The sequence below is a fragment of the Paramormyrops kingsleyae genome, chromosome 14 (assembly GCF_048594095.1).
Source record: "Paramormyrops kingsleyae isolate MSU_618 chromosome 14, PKINGS_0.4, whole genome shotgun sequence".
NCBI classification, from domain to species: domain Eukaryota; kingdom Metazoa; phylum Chordata; class Actinopteri; order Osteoglossiformes; family Mormyridae; genus Paramormyrops; species Paramormyrops kingsleyae.
In genome coordinates, this window is record NC_132810.1 from 3,999,031 (window position 1) to 4,015,995 (window position 16,965).

At 39.2% G+C, this 16,965-nt stretch overlaps 2 protein-coding genes across 4 annotated transcripts in view; both read right to left on the reverse strand.

Moving 5' to 3' along the window:
- The window catches only part of pcnx1 (pecanex 1), a 37,631-nt gene extending 25,260 nt beyond the window's left edge, over positions 1 to 12,371 (reverse strand). Inside the window, exons 1-5 of one of the 2 annotated variants that reach the window (XM_023835978.2) lie at positions 12,045 to 12,371; positions 5,176 to 5,390; positions 2,658 to 2,763; positions 1,247 to 1,283; positions 283 to 369 (exon numbers count right to left, since the gene is read on the reverse strand). In XM_023835978.2, coding sequence (XP_023691746.2) covers positions 283 to 369; positions 1,247 to 1,283; positions 2,658 to 2,763; positions 5,176 to 5,390; positions 12,045 to 12,197 — 598 coding nt within the window. In that variant the 5' untranslated portion in view covers positions 12,198 to 12,371. The remainder of the gene's footprint in view (positions 1 to 282; positions 370 to 1,246; positions 1,284 to 2,657; positions 2,764 to 5,175; positions 5,391 to 12,044) is intronic. The other variant, XM_023835979.2, reaches the window with a different exon arrangement.
- Positions 12,372 to 13,094: 723 nt separating this feature from the next.
- Positions 13,095 to 16,072, reverse strand: med6 (mediator complex subunit 6). Of its 2 annotated transcripts, none has more exons than XM_023835980.2 (8): positions 15,997 to 16,072; positions 15,567 to 15,726; positions 14,755 to 14,846; positions 14,533 to 14,615; positions 14,274 to 14,382; positions 13,945 to 14,060; positions 13,693 to 13,720; positions 13,095 to 13,519 (listed from the first exon to the last, which is right to left on the reverse strand). In XM_023835980.2, exons 1-8 carry the CDS (start codon positions 16,016 to 16,018, stop codon positions 13,389 to 13,391), a joined length of 741 nt encoding a protein of 246 aa, XP_023691748.1. In that variant the 5' UTR covers positions 16,019 to 16,072; the 3' UTR covers positions 13,095 to 13,388. The 2 variants fall into 2 exon arrangements, with proteins under 2 accessions (XP_023691748.1, XP_023691749.1); XM_023835981.2 differs by having other exon boundaries at positions 15,889 to 16,006.
- Between the last annotated feature and the right edge of the window lie 893 nt (positions 16,073 to 16,965).

Sequence of the window (16,965 nt, forward strand, 5' to 3'; positions counted from 1 at the left end):
TTATTTGTAGGTATAGCTAAGGGCTCCCTTATTACCCAACAGTTATTAGCCTCTGATTTACCTTTCAACAAAATGCAGATCCACAACTGCATAAATGAGTACCAGCCTATTAGAAGCAATAAAAACTATAAAGTCACTTTTTTCGACTAGATAGGGAGCCAGGGAAGTTGTGTAGTTTCATTTCACTTTATATCTGGTTAAATTAAGAAGACAAAACTGACTAAAAGGGGTAAAACAGTCTACTGATCAATTAACCAAGAAACACGATGATGGGGTTCTGACCTTGGTCCTGCCTTCCATCGTTACATAGGCTGCTGCTCTGAGCGAGACTTAAGCTGATATCATCTGAGGTCTTTCCTACATCTCCCCCTATATAGAAACAAAATTCTTCATGCATCCATCTCTGCTACTTTCTACGGACACCTGACTGTAAATGGATATGCAGGGGATGTGCGGGTGTGTGTATATTTCGCGTTTGCTCAAGAAATATTTAAAGTAGCAATTACTGCTGAAGAGTCATAAATATTATATTTAAATTTAAATAGAGTTTCTAAACTTACGCTAATGTAATTTTGCCACTGAGCTCTTTATAAATTTTCCTTGGCTCCTGTCACATTATCAGAGAGTAGTATATCGCAAATACATTAATAGTTTATCCATTGAACCACTATCATTAATAATCTGATGCAGTTAAACTGAGGTGCATTACTGAGGTTCACAACTATTTGATGCAACAGATTTGAAAACTAAAAAAAAAAAATAACCAGACCTTTCCTGGATATTGTGGAGTTTGTGAACCTACTACTCATCAGCTGGACATTTTCTTACAGTCCAACTGAACATTACCTTGCTAAATAACATGATATTTATTATACTGCATACTTGTGAGGTCTACAAGACTGAAGTGCTGACAATGCGATAACAGATTGGAAGCAAACATGCATATCATTCACATTTTATAACATTCAGGTACCAGGTATTCAGGGTCCATAGTACCATTATTCTCCAGGCTGCTCATATTTAGTTACACTATAGGCCACAAAAAATTAAGCAGTAGAGAATAAATTAAGTAATACAAACATCACCCGTTAGTGTCCTCGCAGTAGAGTTTATAGGCCGAACATCAAGCAAATTTGGCCAAGGCTACAACTTTAGTTTTTCAGTGCAGTGTGAAGTGCAGTGTGAAGTGCAGTGTGAAGACTTTGTAAATCAGGGCTAGATTCTATTCTTTGAGAGCAGTTCTCACCTTTGGCTGCAGCCATGCCCGCATGAGTGGACACAAGCTAATGCACAGGGAAAAGAAAGTATCAAAGCATGAAGTTGTAAGGAATCCAACACAGTTTCACCAAATAAAAATCCCTAAAACCAACTATGGATTTTCCTTCATTGCACAGATGGTACGTTGAGGGTCTGAGGTACAGCGACAAACCAAATCTGTCAGGGAAAAAAAATAATTCCATAACCCTACCACACCTCTGCAGGGTGTCACGACTACATGTGCGAGACGCTCTCAGCGCACATCATACTAACGCTTCAGCGACACTGTTGGTGAAACTCTTCCTGTATTTCCTGTAACTAACTAAGCACCAAAACCCAGAAAGTCTTCAGAACATTAAATATGAATAAGCATCTACATATATGGGGGAAAAGCAGTGTGATGCAAAGATACGGCCATGAAAACAATAATTTAGGTGAACATAAGACACTGGGAGAAGCACTGATACAGGTACGAACCTATTTAATCTTTATCCCGCCATTGATATACAGGCAATGTCTCTCAGAATCTGACTAATCTATACAGGGTCTGAAACTGTTTTGTAAAGTTCTACAAATATTTCTAGTCAAGTTGTCGGGTATCAAATAGCAGGATAATACTGTACAGAAATCAAGACTGAGTAAGTGACACTACCAGAACACTGAAAAAAGCGCTTTGCCAAATCATCTGTTGAAGTTACATGTATTTGTGGGACAGTGAGTGGGAGACAGCGAAATACGGCCAGTCTGAGTTACTGGAGGCAAATCTGCACCGACATCAGCCATTATCAATATGTCACCTACACACTGTGGTGCACAGTAATGGTTTAAAAACAGAAGATAAAGTGTTAAAATTGTAATAAGTGTGTTGTCTCTAGTAGGCCAATAGTTTCCAGAAATATAGGTGCAAAGCCAGTTCCTTTAATAATTATATTAATGGAATTATTTTCTAGCTGTTCCATTAGTTATAAATACAAAAATAAAAGTATGTGCACCTAACATACCTAGAATACTATTCACTATATTTCTAAAGTAACAGCACAGATGCTTGCTAAAAAATTAAATGTTTAAATACATTTTGCAGTAACTGAAATATTTTGTATGAAATTTGTTTAAATGTGATGATTAAGAAATGAGGAAAGAGAAAGAACAAAACAATGAAATATATACTTTTTTTTTTTTTTTTTTTTAAAGTTGCAGGCTATAAATTTTTGCAATCACCAGTTGCACTTGCTGGATCACAAAACTTCAAACCAAAATTACACAGAAACACCACCAGCATTAGGACCCATATGTCGCTTCCCTGATCTATACTAAAAAAAAAAAAAAAATCCTTTAGTGTAGGACAAGCTGAAGATGCAGCCGCCTGTTGCCATGGCGACGGCCCACGTTCGAACCCGCACCTGGTGGCAGGAGTCCATTCCAGCAAAGGAGTTTCTGGAGCTGCAGTCCACTGGTGGGGTCTCTTCACGAATGAAATCTGCCATCTCGATCCCTCCTCCTGGATCTCTAAAGAAAGCACAACACACAGGACACTAGGAGCAGCCCAACAACGGCCATACAGACATAAATGTATGAGTAACTGGAGGAAAGCCCTAGCAGCTTATATACTTTAGAATAGAACAGAATATTTCTTTAATGGCCATGAAATTTACATCAGATGGAAATTCATCTTTGACAGTGACGTAATTAAGCACACAATACAAACAACACTATACACAATAAACATATGCTGATGTTTGCAGGCAAGGCATTCAACCAAATCTTGCCTGTGTTACACTTGAAGCAGCATGCTGTTCCATTATGAAAGCCAGTTACAGGTTTTACTATTCTTATGATGTAATCAGCATAAGATTAAACTAAGATAATGCTTTATTAATCCCCAGGGTTCAGCTGTGTCTATGGGTAAGACGAGCGATGTTGTCGGATGGCTGTACGGCCATCTTGGTTTTTTTTTAATTTTACACATCAAGGTCCAATAATAGAGACATGAACAATTACAGGAGGAAAATCTCCTATTTCGAAAGATCTAGCCAAATGGGCCCTATTTCCTGTTAGCTTGATTATAAATGTCTACAAGGTGTTAATGTCATTTCATACTCCCGTATTAGACACTCTCTCAAGTGTGTGTAAATGAGTCACACTGAGTCGCAAGGCTGATAATCAAAAAATGCACTTCATTCCAGGTAGAAGGGAAAGAAAAATAGCACAAAAATCACATGAAAAGGAATCATGTAAAACAATGCCTTTTAAAAACCGCTAGTATCCATCACCAATGCAGAGACACATAACCCGGCAATGATTTCTCTGTATAGCCAAGCTATACAACTCCATTTTACAGGAACAGATGCATCATCACAATTTTCCCCGTATTCCAAGATGATTAAACTAATTCATGAAAACCAGGAAGAAGTCAAACACCCTTAAATGACTCCCATGTTACCAGATTTACACATCATTGACCCTTTAAAAGGTGCAAGGGAGATTTTCACCCGTTCATCCCACAAAGAATGACTTTATATCTCACTACTTACAAGTAAATATAGGCTAATTCATAGTTATAGGATAACCTTATAATATTCAATTATTTTTTGTGAACGTATTGTGTGTTTTCAGTAAGGCTGAATGAAAAGTTCTATTTGGCCATAGTTAATTTATCTACCAACAGTCTGTCAAATCAGCCAGCCGTGTTGCCATGAGTTGTGCCAACAGACAGAGCCGTGCCAACAAATCACTTGCTTTTGCTCAATATCGTCTCTTTGGAATACTAAATACTTCCATACAGGAGAAGACTGTCTTCCCATGACCGCTTCTTAATAAAAATGAGTGAGGAGGAGAAATGCTAAGTTTCTCACAAAGGCACCACATGGTTCATGTCGGAGTTCAAATGCAAGGATGAGACTGATTATGACGGATTTGAAGGGCGCATGCAGAGCTCATGCAGAAGAGGCCGCAGCAAACTTTAGACTGATTTTTTTAAACATACACAACAGAAAATGCTGAAAAGGAACCATCAATAAAACTGAAAATCTTTGCTACGTTTTGAGTGACAAAAAATGTTTTAACGCAACTTATTGATGGGCTCAACCCAGCTGACTATCACAGTCTTTGGAATGTGAAGACTGCAAATGCCGTGGCGATATTAACATTACAGACCACGCAAAGCTATTACTGAGGGCAGCATGCTGGCACAGCGGTCAGGGGTTTTGCTGCACAATGCTGCTTTGTGCGTGTGGAGTGTATCGATATTTTATGGGTCTATATGCATGCGTGTGTGTGCGTGCACATGCGCTTTTGGTGAATACTTCGGTGTCCAAAAACATAACATGCAACTTAAGTGAAATGATAAATTTAGACCCTCTATGTGTGAGACAGTGAGCAGCCAGCAATGGTTGGCTGGTTCCTGCCTTGTGCCACTTGCAATGTACAAATTATATTGTTATATTATATTACATTTCATTATCAGTTGACTCTTCTGCATCTAGACTTTCCCCATCTCGGTTTCGATTTGGCATAAGAAATTAAATAGGATGGTTTTTTTTGAGAGGACGCACAAAATGTTTAGTAACTCAAAAATGCATAAAATATATGTACTGTTCTAGCTTGTAGGAGAACGAGCTGGTCTTGCGGCAGCCTCTCACGATATCTCGCAGTTATCTTCGTATCTTGCGTTTCTCGTATCTTTTTGCTTTGCTCCGCTCGCCAAGGGGACCGAAAAAAAATGTACGCAGGTTTTCCAGATCTCGGGAGGGTGTGTCCCCGGCCCGGCGATGTGGGTCGACTATATATTAAACGGTTACTTGATTAGCTATCAGATTAAATCTTTAGATGATCTGATTATGAATATAATGGGTAGCGACAGCCTTATTACACTGTTTAGGCGTTTCTGTTATTCAGTCCCGCTCCGGGACGTGACCTTACCCCGGCCCATTGCTGTCCTCCTGCCGGATGGTACTGCCATCATTCCCCATGCCAGGGTTGACTCGCACTCCTTCAGCCTCTACCGCTCTGCTCTCCACAATCTCTCCCTCATCCAGGGCATGGTGCAGCCGGTAATTCACAGTCTTTAACAGCAGGAACAGTACTGCGATTACCCCGCAATAGATGCCCACAATCACCATAGTGGGAGGAAGAGCCTGCAAGGAGGAATAGTTAGAACCTATTAGAAAATGACATTGGGCATCCCATCCAGAGTAGATCCCTGCCTTGTGCCATATGCTGTCTAGCTTCAGGTCCCTACACCATGCCGACCAGGTTAAGCAGGTGGATGATGAATGTATGTATAAATAAAAATGACATTATACTACGCTTACCTGCTAAAATGCATTGTGTAACCATACCGGGAAGAAGCTCTTGTTTGAAGTCCATCCCTCAAAAACCCATTAAACAGCTGAACTACACAGCAACACCAATTTCATAAGTAATGACCCAGTCAATTTATACTCTGTTGAATGAAACAATTTCAATTTAAGTGCAATGGAATTTTTTTCCCCCGTCCATCTCCCGATCATTTATCCTGGAGGGGGGAGGGGGGGCGTGTGGGGGGGGCTGGACTCCAGGGCTATACCCACGACGGGAAGCCCAACCAAAGGGCACAAACACCATCACACAATCATATTCAACAGGCAATATATTTTAACGGCATGTCTTCAGACTTCAGGAGGAACCCCAGACTCAAGGAGAATATTCAAAGGTATAACTTGTACTCATTAAAAGCCATTTATCCTAGACTGTTGAGCTTGTGGGAGTTTTACTTTACACAAAAATGTTCTGAAGGCAGAATGAAAAATTATTGGATCCATGATTGGATAGCCAATCTGATTGGTTGATCCCGGCTCCTCCAATTGCTTGGATCCACATTTTCTACAATCTGACTGGTTATCTCTTCTAACTTATTTTTCGTTCTGCACTCAGAACATTTTTGTGCAAGTAAAACTCCCAGTGCAATGCAGCTTATTAAGTAACACAATGTGATTAATTTGAAGTTCTCATTTACTATGATGCCATTTCTTAGCTGGGGGTTGAAGTGTAGAAGTAACATTTGAATATTTCACACCCACTATCACATGCCCTGATCAACCTTTGCTACATGCGAGAGGCGCAAGGAGGATCATATTTCATTCCTGCTGCATAACATCAGTGAGCAAACTCTGCCACTATCAGAAAGCATCCATAGTGTTTCCTAGACACAACAAAATAGCTGACAAATATACCGCCGAAAACATCCGAAACCACACGTAGCCCTGAATAGAAAAAGCTGAGGGTTTGTGAGCTGGACCTAAAAGGAAAGATGACATGTAGCTATAACAGTAAGTCTATACTTCAGGACAATTGCTTAGCACAGCATATTCTTTCATATAGAGAAACACTGTAAGTTACACTCCACAGTTCAGGGCGTGATCAGATTATGTGAAAGTATAACCATTAAGAGTCTGGGGGGGAAAAAAAAAAAATCTGCTAAACCACATTTCACCAGTTACTTTCCCATGGATGTCAGTTACTTCTATTTTTAACCTTCAAGTAGTACAAGGATTATACAGCTGCCAGATAATTTTTAGCAACAATAAAATTATGAGTGACTGCATCCGGAAATGCTTGTTGAGAAATAAACACCGTGTTCCAAAATATTATGCAAGTGCAATTTCAGTAACTCTTCCAGCAAAATATAAACTTATTGTGATTTTTTTGTTGTTTAATCATTTTTCACGCCTCTTTAGATAAAGTGTACCAATATCAACAAATATTGCAAGTTAATTTGCCAGGTGATCTTAAAGGGAAACAGATTTAAAATAGATGTTCCACGTTGACAGGCAAGTCACAGTTATCGTCAAATATGGTAAGGAACAAAGACCGTACTGCAGCTGAAGGGAATAAAATTGATTTTATGCTCTTTGTAAGACATTGCACAATTGATTTATTGTGAAAATTTGACATCACTGAACTGTTAAAAAAAAGGGTTTCAGAGTCCAGATGAAGTAAATCAGACAGAGGATCATTAAAGAAAGTTTCAGGCAAAAACAGATTTCTGAAATTGCTAGTGTCCCTGAAATTCCAAGAACTTACTGATAGCGCATCTTCCAGAGGCTGGCAGCTACATTTCTGCTACCCCTCACTAAAGCTCACGAAGAGACGAGTATGCGGCGGGCACAGACATACACCGACGAGCCCACACATTATGACCTCACCCCCATGTGAAGCAAATATTGTTGACCATCATGCAAAAATAGTGAATGTAGAGATCTGGGAGAGACACATAAAAATAACGATAAATGGACATTCAGTACTCGTAGTCGACAAAGCAATGATTTTTCACGTGATCATCATCAAGATTATCTGCCATTTATGCCACAGTAGCCCTTCTGTGGGTTTGCGCTAAACAGGATAACCTTCCTTCACATTCCAAAATGATGAGCTCTGGCCACCCAACATCCTGGCAGTATTTCGTGGCTTTCCCCTCCTTGGGCCACTCTCAGCAGGTACTTACCACGCCTGACCATAAGCGGCCCACAAGCCTGGCCATTCCGGAGATACTCTGACCCAGCCTTCTGGCCTTAATGATTTTCCCCTTATCAAAGTCTCACAAGATCTTTATCCCTGCCCATCACTTCTGCATTCAACATGTCGACTACGTGTGCCGAATTCACTTTACATGGGGGTACAGAGGCACTGTTTCTCACACATTTTAATTCACTGAAATTGACTGAGTTCAATGCTATGCTGGATGGTCCACATGGATGGCGTTCCGGAGGGCTGGTCAATGGCCACCCTACACAGTCACCCACCAGACTGAGCAGTCAACAAGAAGGTGGTGGAATGTTGTTCTGAGTAGGAATAATGGGAAGTGAGATGACTGGTCCCACTGGGGTCCCTGATGATGTTAAACTGACAACATATGCTATATGGACAAAAGTATTGAGACTCAACTCTTAATCACCAAATTCAGGTGTTTCCTTCTCACCCACTGCCACGGGTGTATAATATTAAGCACGTAGCCATGCAGTCAGGTTTACAAACATTTGTGCAAGAATGGGTCATTCTGAAGAGCTCAGTGAATTCAAGCCTGGTACGGTCACAGAATGCCACCTTTGCAACAAGTCACTTCGTAAAATCTCTTCCCTGCTAGATATTCCACGGTCAACTGTAAGTGGTATTATTGCAAAGGAGGCATTTAGGAACAACAGAAACTCAACCATAAAGTGGCAGATCACATAAAGTATCAGAGTGGAATCACTGAGTGCTGATGCACACAGTGCGTAAAAGTTGCCAACGCTATTAACTCAATAACTGCAGCGTTCCAAGCTTCCTCTGGCATTAACTCCAGCACAAAACTGTGCGCTGGAAGCTTCATGGAATGGGCTCCCATGGCCGAGCAGCTGCATGCAAGCCGCACATCACCAAGCGCAATGCCAAGTGTCGGATGGACTGGTGTAAATCACACTGCCACTGGACTCTGAAGCAGTGGAAATGTCTTCTGTGGAGTGACGAATCACACTTTTCTGTCTGGCAGTCAGATGGACGAGTCTGGGTTTGGCAGATGCCAGAAGGTTACCTACCAAACTCCTTTGTGCCAAGAGTAAAGTTAATGAGTTAATGCTTCAGTATACAAAGACATTTTGCACAATTTTATGCTTCAAACTTTGTGGGAACAGTTTGAGGAAGGCGCTTTACTGTTCCAGCATGACTGTGCCCCTGCGCACAAAGCAAGGTCCATAAAGACATGGTTGGGTGAGTTTGGTGTGGAAGAAATTGACCGGCCCACACAGAGCCCTGACCTCAACCCCATCAAACACTTGTCGGATGAAACGGAACGGAGACTGTGAGCCAGACCTGCACGTCTGACATGAGTGCCCTTCTGGATGAATGGGTAAAAATTACCTCAGACACACTCCAAAATCTTGTGGAAAGCCAACTATAATGAGTGGCAGCCATTATAGTTGTAAAGAGGGGGACCAACAACATACTGATGCCTAAGGATTTAGAATGGGATGTCATAAAAGTGTCCAAATACTTTTGTCCGTATAATGTATGTAAAAGTTCTAACAACACTTCCAGCCTTAGTATGAAAAGTCATGACGACCAAAATAACACGATATTCATCAAGAAAATGCTCCATCACAGGCTGCTTACAACGACACCGACTCCTTGGATGCTATGGGCGTTTAAAAGGGCGACTAAAGATCTGATCTATTATCCCCAGACTACAACCCGACTGAGAACTCATGGCGCATTTTAAAAAAGAAAATCTATAAGGGTGATTGGCAGCACTCTTCAAAACAGCAGCTATGGGAGACAATACTAGCATCTTCTACTAAAACAGGGGCAGAAACTATTCATGCGCTCAAGTTCAATAGATGAGCGAGCTGTCAAAGTAATTTCGAGGAAGGGCTTATATATTAACCTGTAACCAGGTCTCTTTAGGTTTTTGAAGAACAATGTAAATGCAACACATACAACTGATTTCTGTTTTGAGTGAATTATTGACATACTGAAAATTCAAAAACTTATCTGCATAATAATTTGGAACACTATATTTTGTGTTTGTTTCAGAATATATAAAGCAGTTTATCATCAGGTATTGTTGCTTCTGTTCACATCTACATTCAAAAAGCACTGACAACGATAAAAAGTACCTTAATAAAGTCGCCTGTTCTTGGATCAGACCAGAAATAGAATTGGCATAATTAGGAATATTGTGTAAGCTGGTTAATGTAGCACTTGCTGGATGCAAATATATTCCCTTGGTTTCAGAAAATAAAATGCTGCCTGTGAACCTTTGCATTGTTTTAGTGCCGACTACCCCACTACTGGTTATTTGTTCCTTTGGTCCTCAGCTAAAAGATTATCAACTGAACCCAGACAATAAACACTGATGAGAATCGACTAATGTAGACATTATCTAGTGTCTTTGCACAGCTGCAATAACTCACACTTAGCTGCAAAAAATCAACTTGTGAGAACTTTCCTAGACATTAACAATAGCTCCACCCAAGACACAATTGTCCAGGCTAGGGATGGGCCGATTCCAACTGCCGATACCAATGTTACAAGCTAGCGACTGGCAGCATTAGCGTTCAGCTTTAATGTCGCAAAAAACACAAAATGGGAAAGAGCTGTCGTGCGATTGATTGTACAAATAGATTTACATGGAATTATTAGTCACAATTTTGAGACATTTTTGAACACTACCAGCTAATTTCCCATTTTATTTAGGTAACTGATTTAGGAGACTTCCGTCCTCCATACTGTTTATCCAATATAGGGTTACGGTGTTTCATTCTCAGGGAAGAATAGGGCACAACGCTGCGGACACCTGTGTGAGAATGTCAGTACATTGCAGCACGTTTCCATGCAGTGGAGAATACTGTTCTATAATTTTGACAGTTTGGTTCTGCATGTCACACAGAATTAGATTTCAGATGTTCTTTCTTATTACTGAGACCCTGATGATACAGGTTTGAAATGTTGGCTTAAAAACAAATTTCATGTTATATTTAAGTCAAACACATTATTTAGTACCAAGATTTGGCTCAATTAATCAGCACTGTTGATTGTGAATTCAGAGGGGGAATTTGAAATTACCACAATTTTAACCAGCGGGGTTATCTGAGCACACAGACTAACATAAGTATTTTGAAGAATCAATAGATAAAGCTAAGCTACATTTCTCAAATCCATGATAGCAGAAACAACATAAGATATACCCATCATCAGCATGTCAGATCAAAATTCTCGTGATACAGAAAATAATGATTTATAAGTTATACAAGAGTGATGTTTTTTCAAAGTTGAAAAGAGGGGGAGAAACAAGGACATTTTGCTGTAATTTGTCCCCAAGTTAATGACTATAAAGTTAATTATTATTGCTTGATTTAAAAGTATGATACAGCTAATTACTTTGTTGCATCGTTTTGACATGCTGCAGGGGTCAAATTTGAATTCACTCTACACTACAAAATTACATGTGATAGACGTGAAAAAGGTTGCACTACACGCCTGCAACTCCAATTTATATGCTGATTGTTTAATTATACTGTGTTGTTCGGCTACTCAGTCTAACACCAAGCTACTGCAAATAACACCCAAAACAGAAACGATGCTGTTATTATCCACATCAAGGCACCCAAGTTAATCCGTAACTCAGATATATTTCCCCTTCGTTACAAATTATGCCTATATTTGTACCTAGTTAGTCACCAAAGAAATTTGGAAAATATCCGTTGGAAAACATCGGTGTTTTAGTAAATGCACTTATCGAAAAACGCAGGTTCAAACCGAGCATTGCTAGTCTGACACGTTTGACATGCAGCTAGCTCCTTAGCTCGGATTTACATATAGTAATATATAACCACACACAACAAAGCGTCGTGGGGGAAACTTTTTAAATGAATAACTCTGGATAAATATTTCAGTAGGGTAATAAAATGCTAAACATACCTTGGCGTTGCCTAAAACGAAATACTGGTACATTATAGCTAGTCGGTTGAAATTAATTGTACAAAATTGACGACAGCTGATGTACGGTATGGGAATGACAAAGTATAGTTAATAATTAGATGTACTACAGAATTGTGTCATTCAGTCGTAAAAGGGGTCCACTGATCCACAACCGTGCTAATACACAAAACATACGGGAATACAGCTAAGCGAGAAATGAGCTTCGTACCCAATCTCCATAAAGGCGACCCGCTAGGCAGGTAATAATTACACGTAACAGAGAGGTAGCTTTCTATATACATCATAGATAAACATAAACCAAGACATTTATAAAAATAAAAATAAAAAACACTCACCATGTAAAGCGTAAAGGGGAAACAGAGCAGGAAGAGCCATATGTAGAGATGTAAGGCATTGACAAATGTATTTTGATGGGGATCGTAATACCAGCCGCCAGTGATAGAAGCCCAAACACCTTGCCTCAAGATCTGAAGCGTCTGAGAACCCATTTTTATCCCGTTAGGATATTTGATAAAGAAAGAGAGGAAGTGACCTCGAAACTAACCGTCTTGAAACATTACGGCCACTGTCCTGTTTTCAGATACTGGCCTGAAAACCTCTACTGCAGCCATCTTTACTATTTGCTAGAGGGCTAATCTCGGTCCTCCACGGAAACGCAACCTATCCCGCCACGCTCTGCGCGCCTGTTAGGGAACATTAGAACAAGAGGGAATGCAGGAGGGACCGGCGTTGGCTGTGCGCGGTTTCGCCACCATTCGGTAATTGTTATATGCGCTTCTATAAAGAAAATCACTCTCGAGTAAGAAAAAAACAGATGTATTGTTTATACAAGTGCTTCCTTACATAATGAAAGGCTCAATGAAATATAAATTGACATACTGTATCGTTCAAATAAAGGCCAGTTATACCGACTGCTGAGATTCGCCTTTAATATAAAACTTGTTGGGCATACAAAAGTAATCTTGGAAAAAAATCCTTGCATTGGTTTCATCGACATATTTGTTACAAGTATTATACACCTAATCGACGAATAAATTATGTCTAACTTAATGCAGATCGCAAGTACATGCTAGTCAAATGCTTCTGTTAGAGTTCTTCATAAAATATAATATACAAATACATAAAATAGGCATGTTTACAAAATTAACACTTTTCAAAGAGTTGACTTTTACTCAACACATACTGATACAGCTTTAAGAAATTCTGAGATGATCAAATGCACATTATTATAAAATTACAATGTGGTTTTGGGTTCTTTTGGAAATTAACACCAGCCCCAAAAGTACTTGTCGGTTGAGAATTATACATCACTCTTATTTACTTAGACAATCTTGTAGCTTTAAACAAACATTTCTCTCACAATCTCTCATGTTTAAGACATCTCTCAATGTAGTTTTCAAACAACCTTCAATGCTGTAATAAACCATTATTGGAACAAACAGGCCAGCTATTGTGTGCATATGCCAAAGAAAAGCAATTCAGGAGAAAGAAATGCAATTAAAATGAAGAGAGTCATAGAAGTGAGTCAGTCACAGGAAAGTTCATGTATAACCACCGCATTTGTCCTTGCCTCACTTGTGAAGAATGGTGAGTCAGCACTGACACTGTACACAATAAACAAAAAAAGTATTTTTCTGTATGTAGTGTGCAGTACACATGGCCTAAAATTTTTTATTGTACTACTGCAACCGTGCCCGTTTCTCTGGTGGGGCTTTGTTGGGGGGTGTGGGCGCAGGAGTCTTGGCTGCTGGCTCTCTCTCCTCCTGCCGTATTGCCTCAGTTGAAGTCTCTGGCTCCTTCTTTACTTCCACTGAGGGAAGGGAGGGGGGAGTAACCATGGAATTAAAGCAGACAGCTAGACTATTAAGCAATGTGCACTCAGCCAAAGTAATGGTTAGCTCTGAGAATAAAACACAAGCACTATCAGCAGATTATGTCATGATGGCTGCATGGTAAATACTGTACGAAGCAATAAAAACTCACCTGGAATAGGCTTCTCTCCAGGTTTTGGCTGAATATACAAAATAAAATATTTTATCATATTGAAACACATCTTTACCATTCTACACACACTCAAACAGCTGGAGATCTACAGTATATACTGCATATTTGCATATATTGTTAAATACTAGATACCTTTTAACTTTTACTTATTTCTTCCATATTTTTACAGTTACACTCAATCATCAATTAATACAACATTGGTAATATAAAATCTGTTTCAATTCGTCACACCTGATAGAAGGCAGGGGGAAACTTCTGCCTGAGATCCACAAGCAACGCGTCAACTCTCTGTCTCTGAAACAGAGAGCTTGGCTCCTCTTTCTTTTTGGATTTCGGCTTTGCCTTTTCTGCAAATTTAAATTTACGCATTATTAATGAATATAATGATATTTAATTCTTTGCTTAGAAAACAAAGATAGCTGTGACATCAATAAATATTTCATGATATCTTTTTTTCAGTTATTTCAACAAATAAGTAGCTATAAAAGCTACGCAAGGAAATACTCAAGAGAGTCCACCAGTCTGACCAGCACTTAGAAGGGTCTAGTATGAATTCTAACCTCTTTCCTCCTGGTCTTTGAAGTGCCACCAGTATCCTTTGGAAGGGTGGTAACGACAGTAAGACATTGCCTCATCGAAGGCAGACTGGATTCCATGGACTGCAGATAACTTGAGGGAAAAAAAGATAAAAATCACAAAAACACTACCATCATAAGCACTGTTTAATTATTGTTTGACTATATTCAAAAATAGATATAAATTAATAAACCAATGAACAACATATTCCTTAACAATGCGTAGAAGGACAAAACAACTGACCACTCTGGAACCAATTACAGAGCCCAGATCTGGAGCCTGGTATACTACACCCGCAATGATGTAATAATCAGACAAGGGGGTGACTGCAGGACAGACAAAGAAAGAGCAAGGAAGAATAATCATAAACATTAAGCATGAGAGGTACTAAAAACAAACTGTCAGATACTTATTTATAGATACTCATATATGTGCATACTATCTTAAAGATTGAGATAATCTTACCTTGTGTTGGAGATTGTCTCTGCTGTTTCCTAATTATGTAGAGAATTGGTTCTTGAGCATGAAGGAGAATATATTCCACACCCACCATCTGACTAAAAGATAATATGAACAAAAGCTGCAATACCTGATGGCAAAATATACGTTCCATCTAATTTAAACCTACTTGAAAAACATACTGAATTGTATAGTAACAATTGTTTATTGTTACTCTGAATCACTGCATAACGTATTTGCATTTCAAGCCATAAAATAAGTAGCATAGCAATCACAACTATCATAAGTACTATGATAGTTGTCAAGTCAACTTTATCATATCATCCATATACAGTGGTGCCTGCGGTTCACGAACGCCGTGGTCTACGAACAATTTGGTTCACGACCAAAAATGTCGTGAAAACCATGCATTGGTTCGCGTACAGAACTTGGTTGACGAGCAGATTCCTCGACCAGATTCCTTTTTTAATACTGTCCCAGCACGCCCCGCGTGCAATTGTAAATCTCAGGACCACAACAGGCACCGAACCAATGGAAAAATACACAGCACAGTGTAAAATAGGTCACTAAATGCTTACATCATACACGTATATACACAATAATACACAATGCAGCGGCATAAAGGGTGCAATACAGCATAAAGGGTGAATGACAATAAACAAGTAGTTGATAATAAAAATCGTAAGGTCCCAAGACCTGAGGCACGTAAATCTTTAAACTGTACGTTTACTGATAATACTTAAATATATAAAATATATTGATAGCTGTCTGAACACGTACTATATTTTCCAACATGAAACTACAAAAAAAAAACCTACTTCAGATGATCTAGACTGAGACGCTGCATCTTGACCATCTCGTTGTTGCATGTACGATCGTAGAAGGGGTTACTTCTCTCGGAAAAGTAGTCGAGCACATTTCCAGGATTTAAGATAGGTACCCATCCACTGTCTACCCAGGATATTCCTAAAAGGTTGTCTAGAAAAGCGATACAGAAAATTAATTTTAACCAAAAGCATTAACCAGTTTGTAATTCAAATAAACACACAACGATAGTCATTTACTTCTTAATAGCTAGCTAGCAAAATAACTAGGCAAGTAGGTTTCATTCAAATGTTTTAAAAAAAAAAACTCTATAACCTTCAATTTTTGTGGAAAATCAGGAATAACTTTAATTTTATTAATGGGAAAAGGGAAAACTAGAGAAGCCTTCTAAAACCAAATGAGAGTACGACATAAATACAGCACCTCTTAAATCAACCGCCGCCATCTTGATAATATTACCGATTCGAGCAGCGTCCTTATGTCATGACGTTACGTTACCTTTGTCGAATGAAGATGACGACAATTGTCTTTGTTGCTATAATGAACTAGGTAGCTTCTTAAAAAAAAAAAACTAGGTAGCTTCTTTTGGGTTGTAGTTCCATTGCTAGACCAACGTATTGACAATAGTGAGTTTATGAACTTTCGTGCTGTAAACGTATAGATACTACTGCTATTACAAAGTTAAAATGACGGACTTTCATCTTTTCATTTTAATTATTGCATCATACAGTTATCCAGCAATATTGCTGTCTAAGAACTGGGGATTTTCTTTAAAATTATTACATAAAACCTTTGGTTCAATCCTGCAGTCTGATATACATGCTAATTTAGTTCCATCTACTAGTTAGGTCATGAATGTGAACAAAACTTTATGTTACATGACCGAGATTTCTGTAAATATATTTTTATTGCTAAACATTTTTAAGGTAATAATTTGGCACTTATCCAGTGCAGTATCAGGCAGCTTGGAGCCTATCCCAGGGTGCATTAGGCCAGGTGCACCCAGGATGGGATGTCAGTCTAACATAGTGCACACATGATGATATACAATTTTGAGATTCACCTAACTGGAGGTTTTTGGACAGTAGGGGGAAAGTGGAATACCCAGAAGAAGCACTTGCAACTCATGCAGGTGCACACAGATTCAGATTCAAACCCCTTGCTATGGGTTAAGGTGAAATGATTATGAGGCGGCCGTGTTGCAACTAGCCTCCTGTCCGGAGCATTTAGGAAAAATCCAGAACTTGTCCAGGGATGGGAGTACCACCATCGCTCCTGAGTATGTGATGCCTGGGGTCCTTCTCGCAACTCCCTGGGACAATGAACAATATCCTGTTAAGGTTTTTATGGCATCTGGTGCTGAAGGAAACTTTTTAATGGACCATAGGCTAG

Bases quoted from the DNA above. Each gene is read 5' to 3' on its own strand.
- med6 (XM_023835980.2), bottom strand. From the start codon at position 16,018: ATGGCGGCGGTTGATTTAAGAG. The intron at 14,847-15,566 runs GTAGGTTTTTTT...ATTATCTTTTAG, and splicing joins CTCAGTCTAGATCATCTGAA to TCAGATGGTGGGTGTGGAAT. The intron at 14,061-14,273 runs GTTAGAATTCAT...TTAAATTTGCAG, and splicing joins CAAAGACCAGGAGGAAAGAG to AAAAGGCAAAGCCGAAATCC.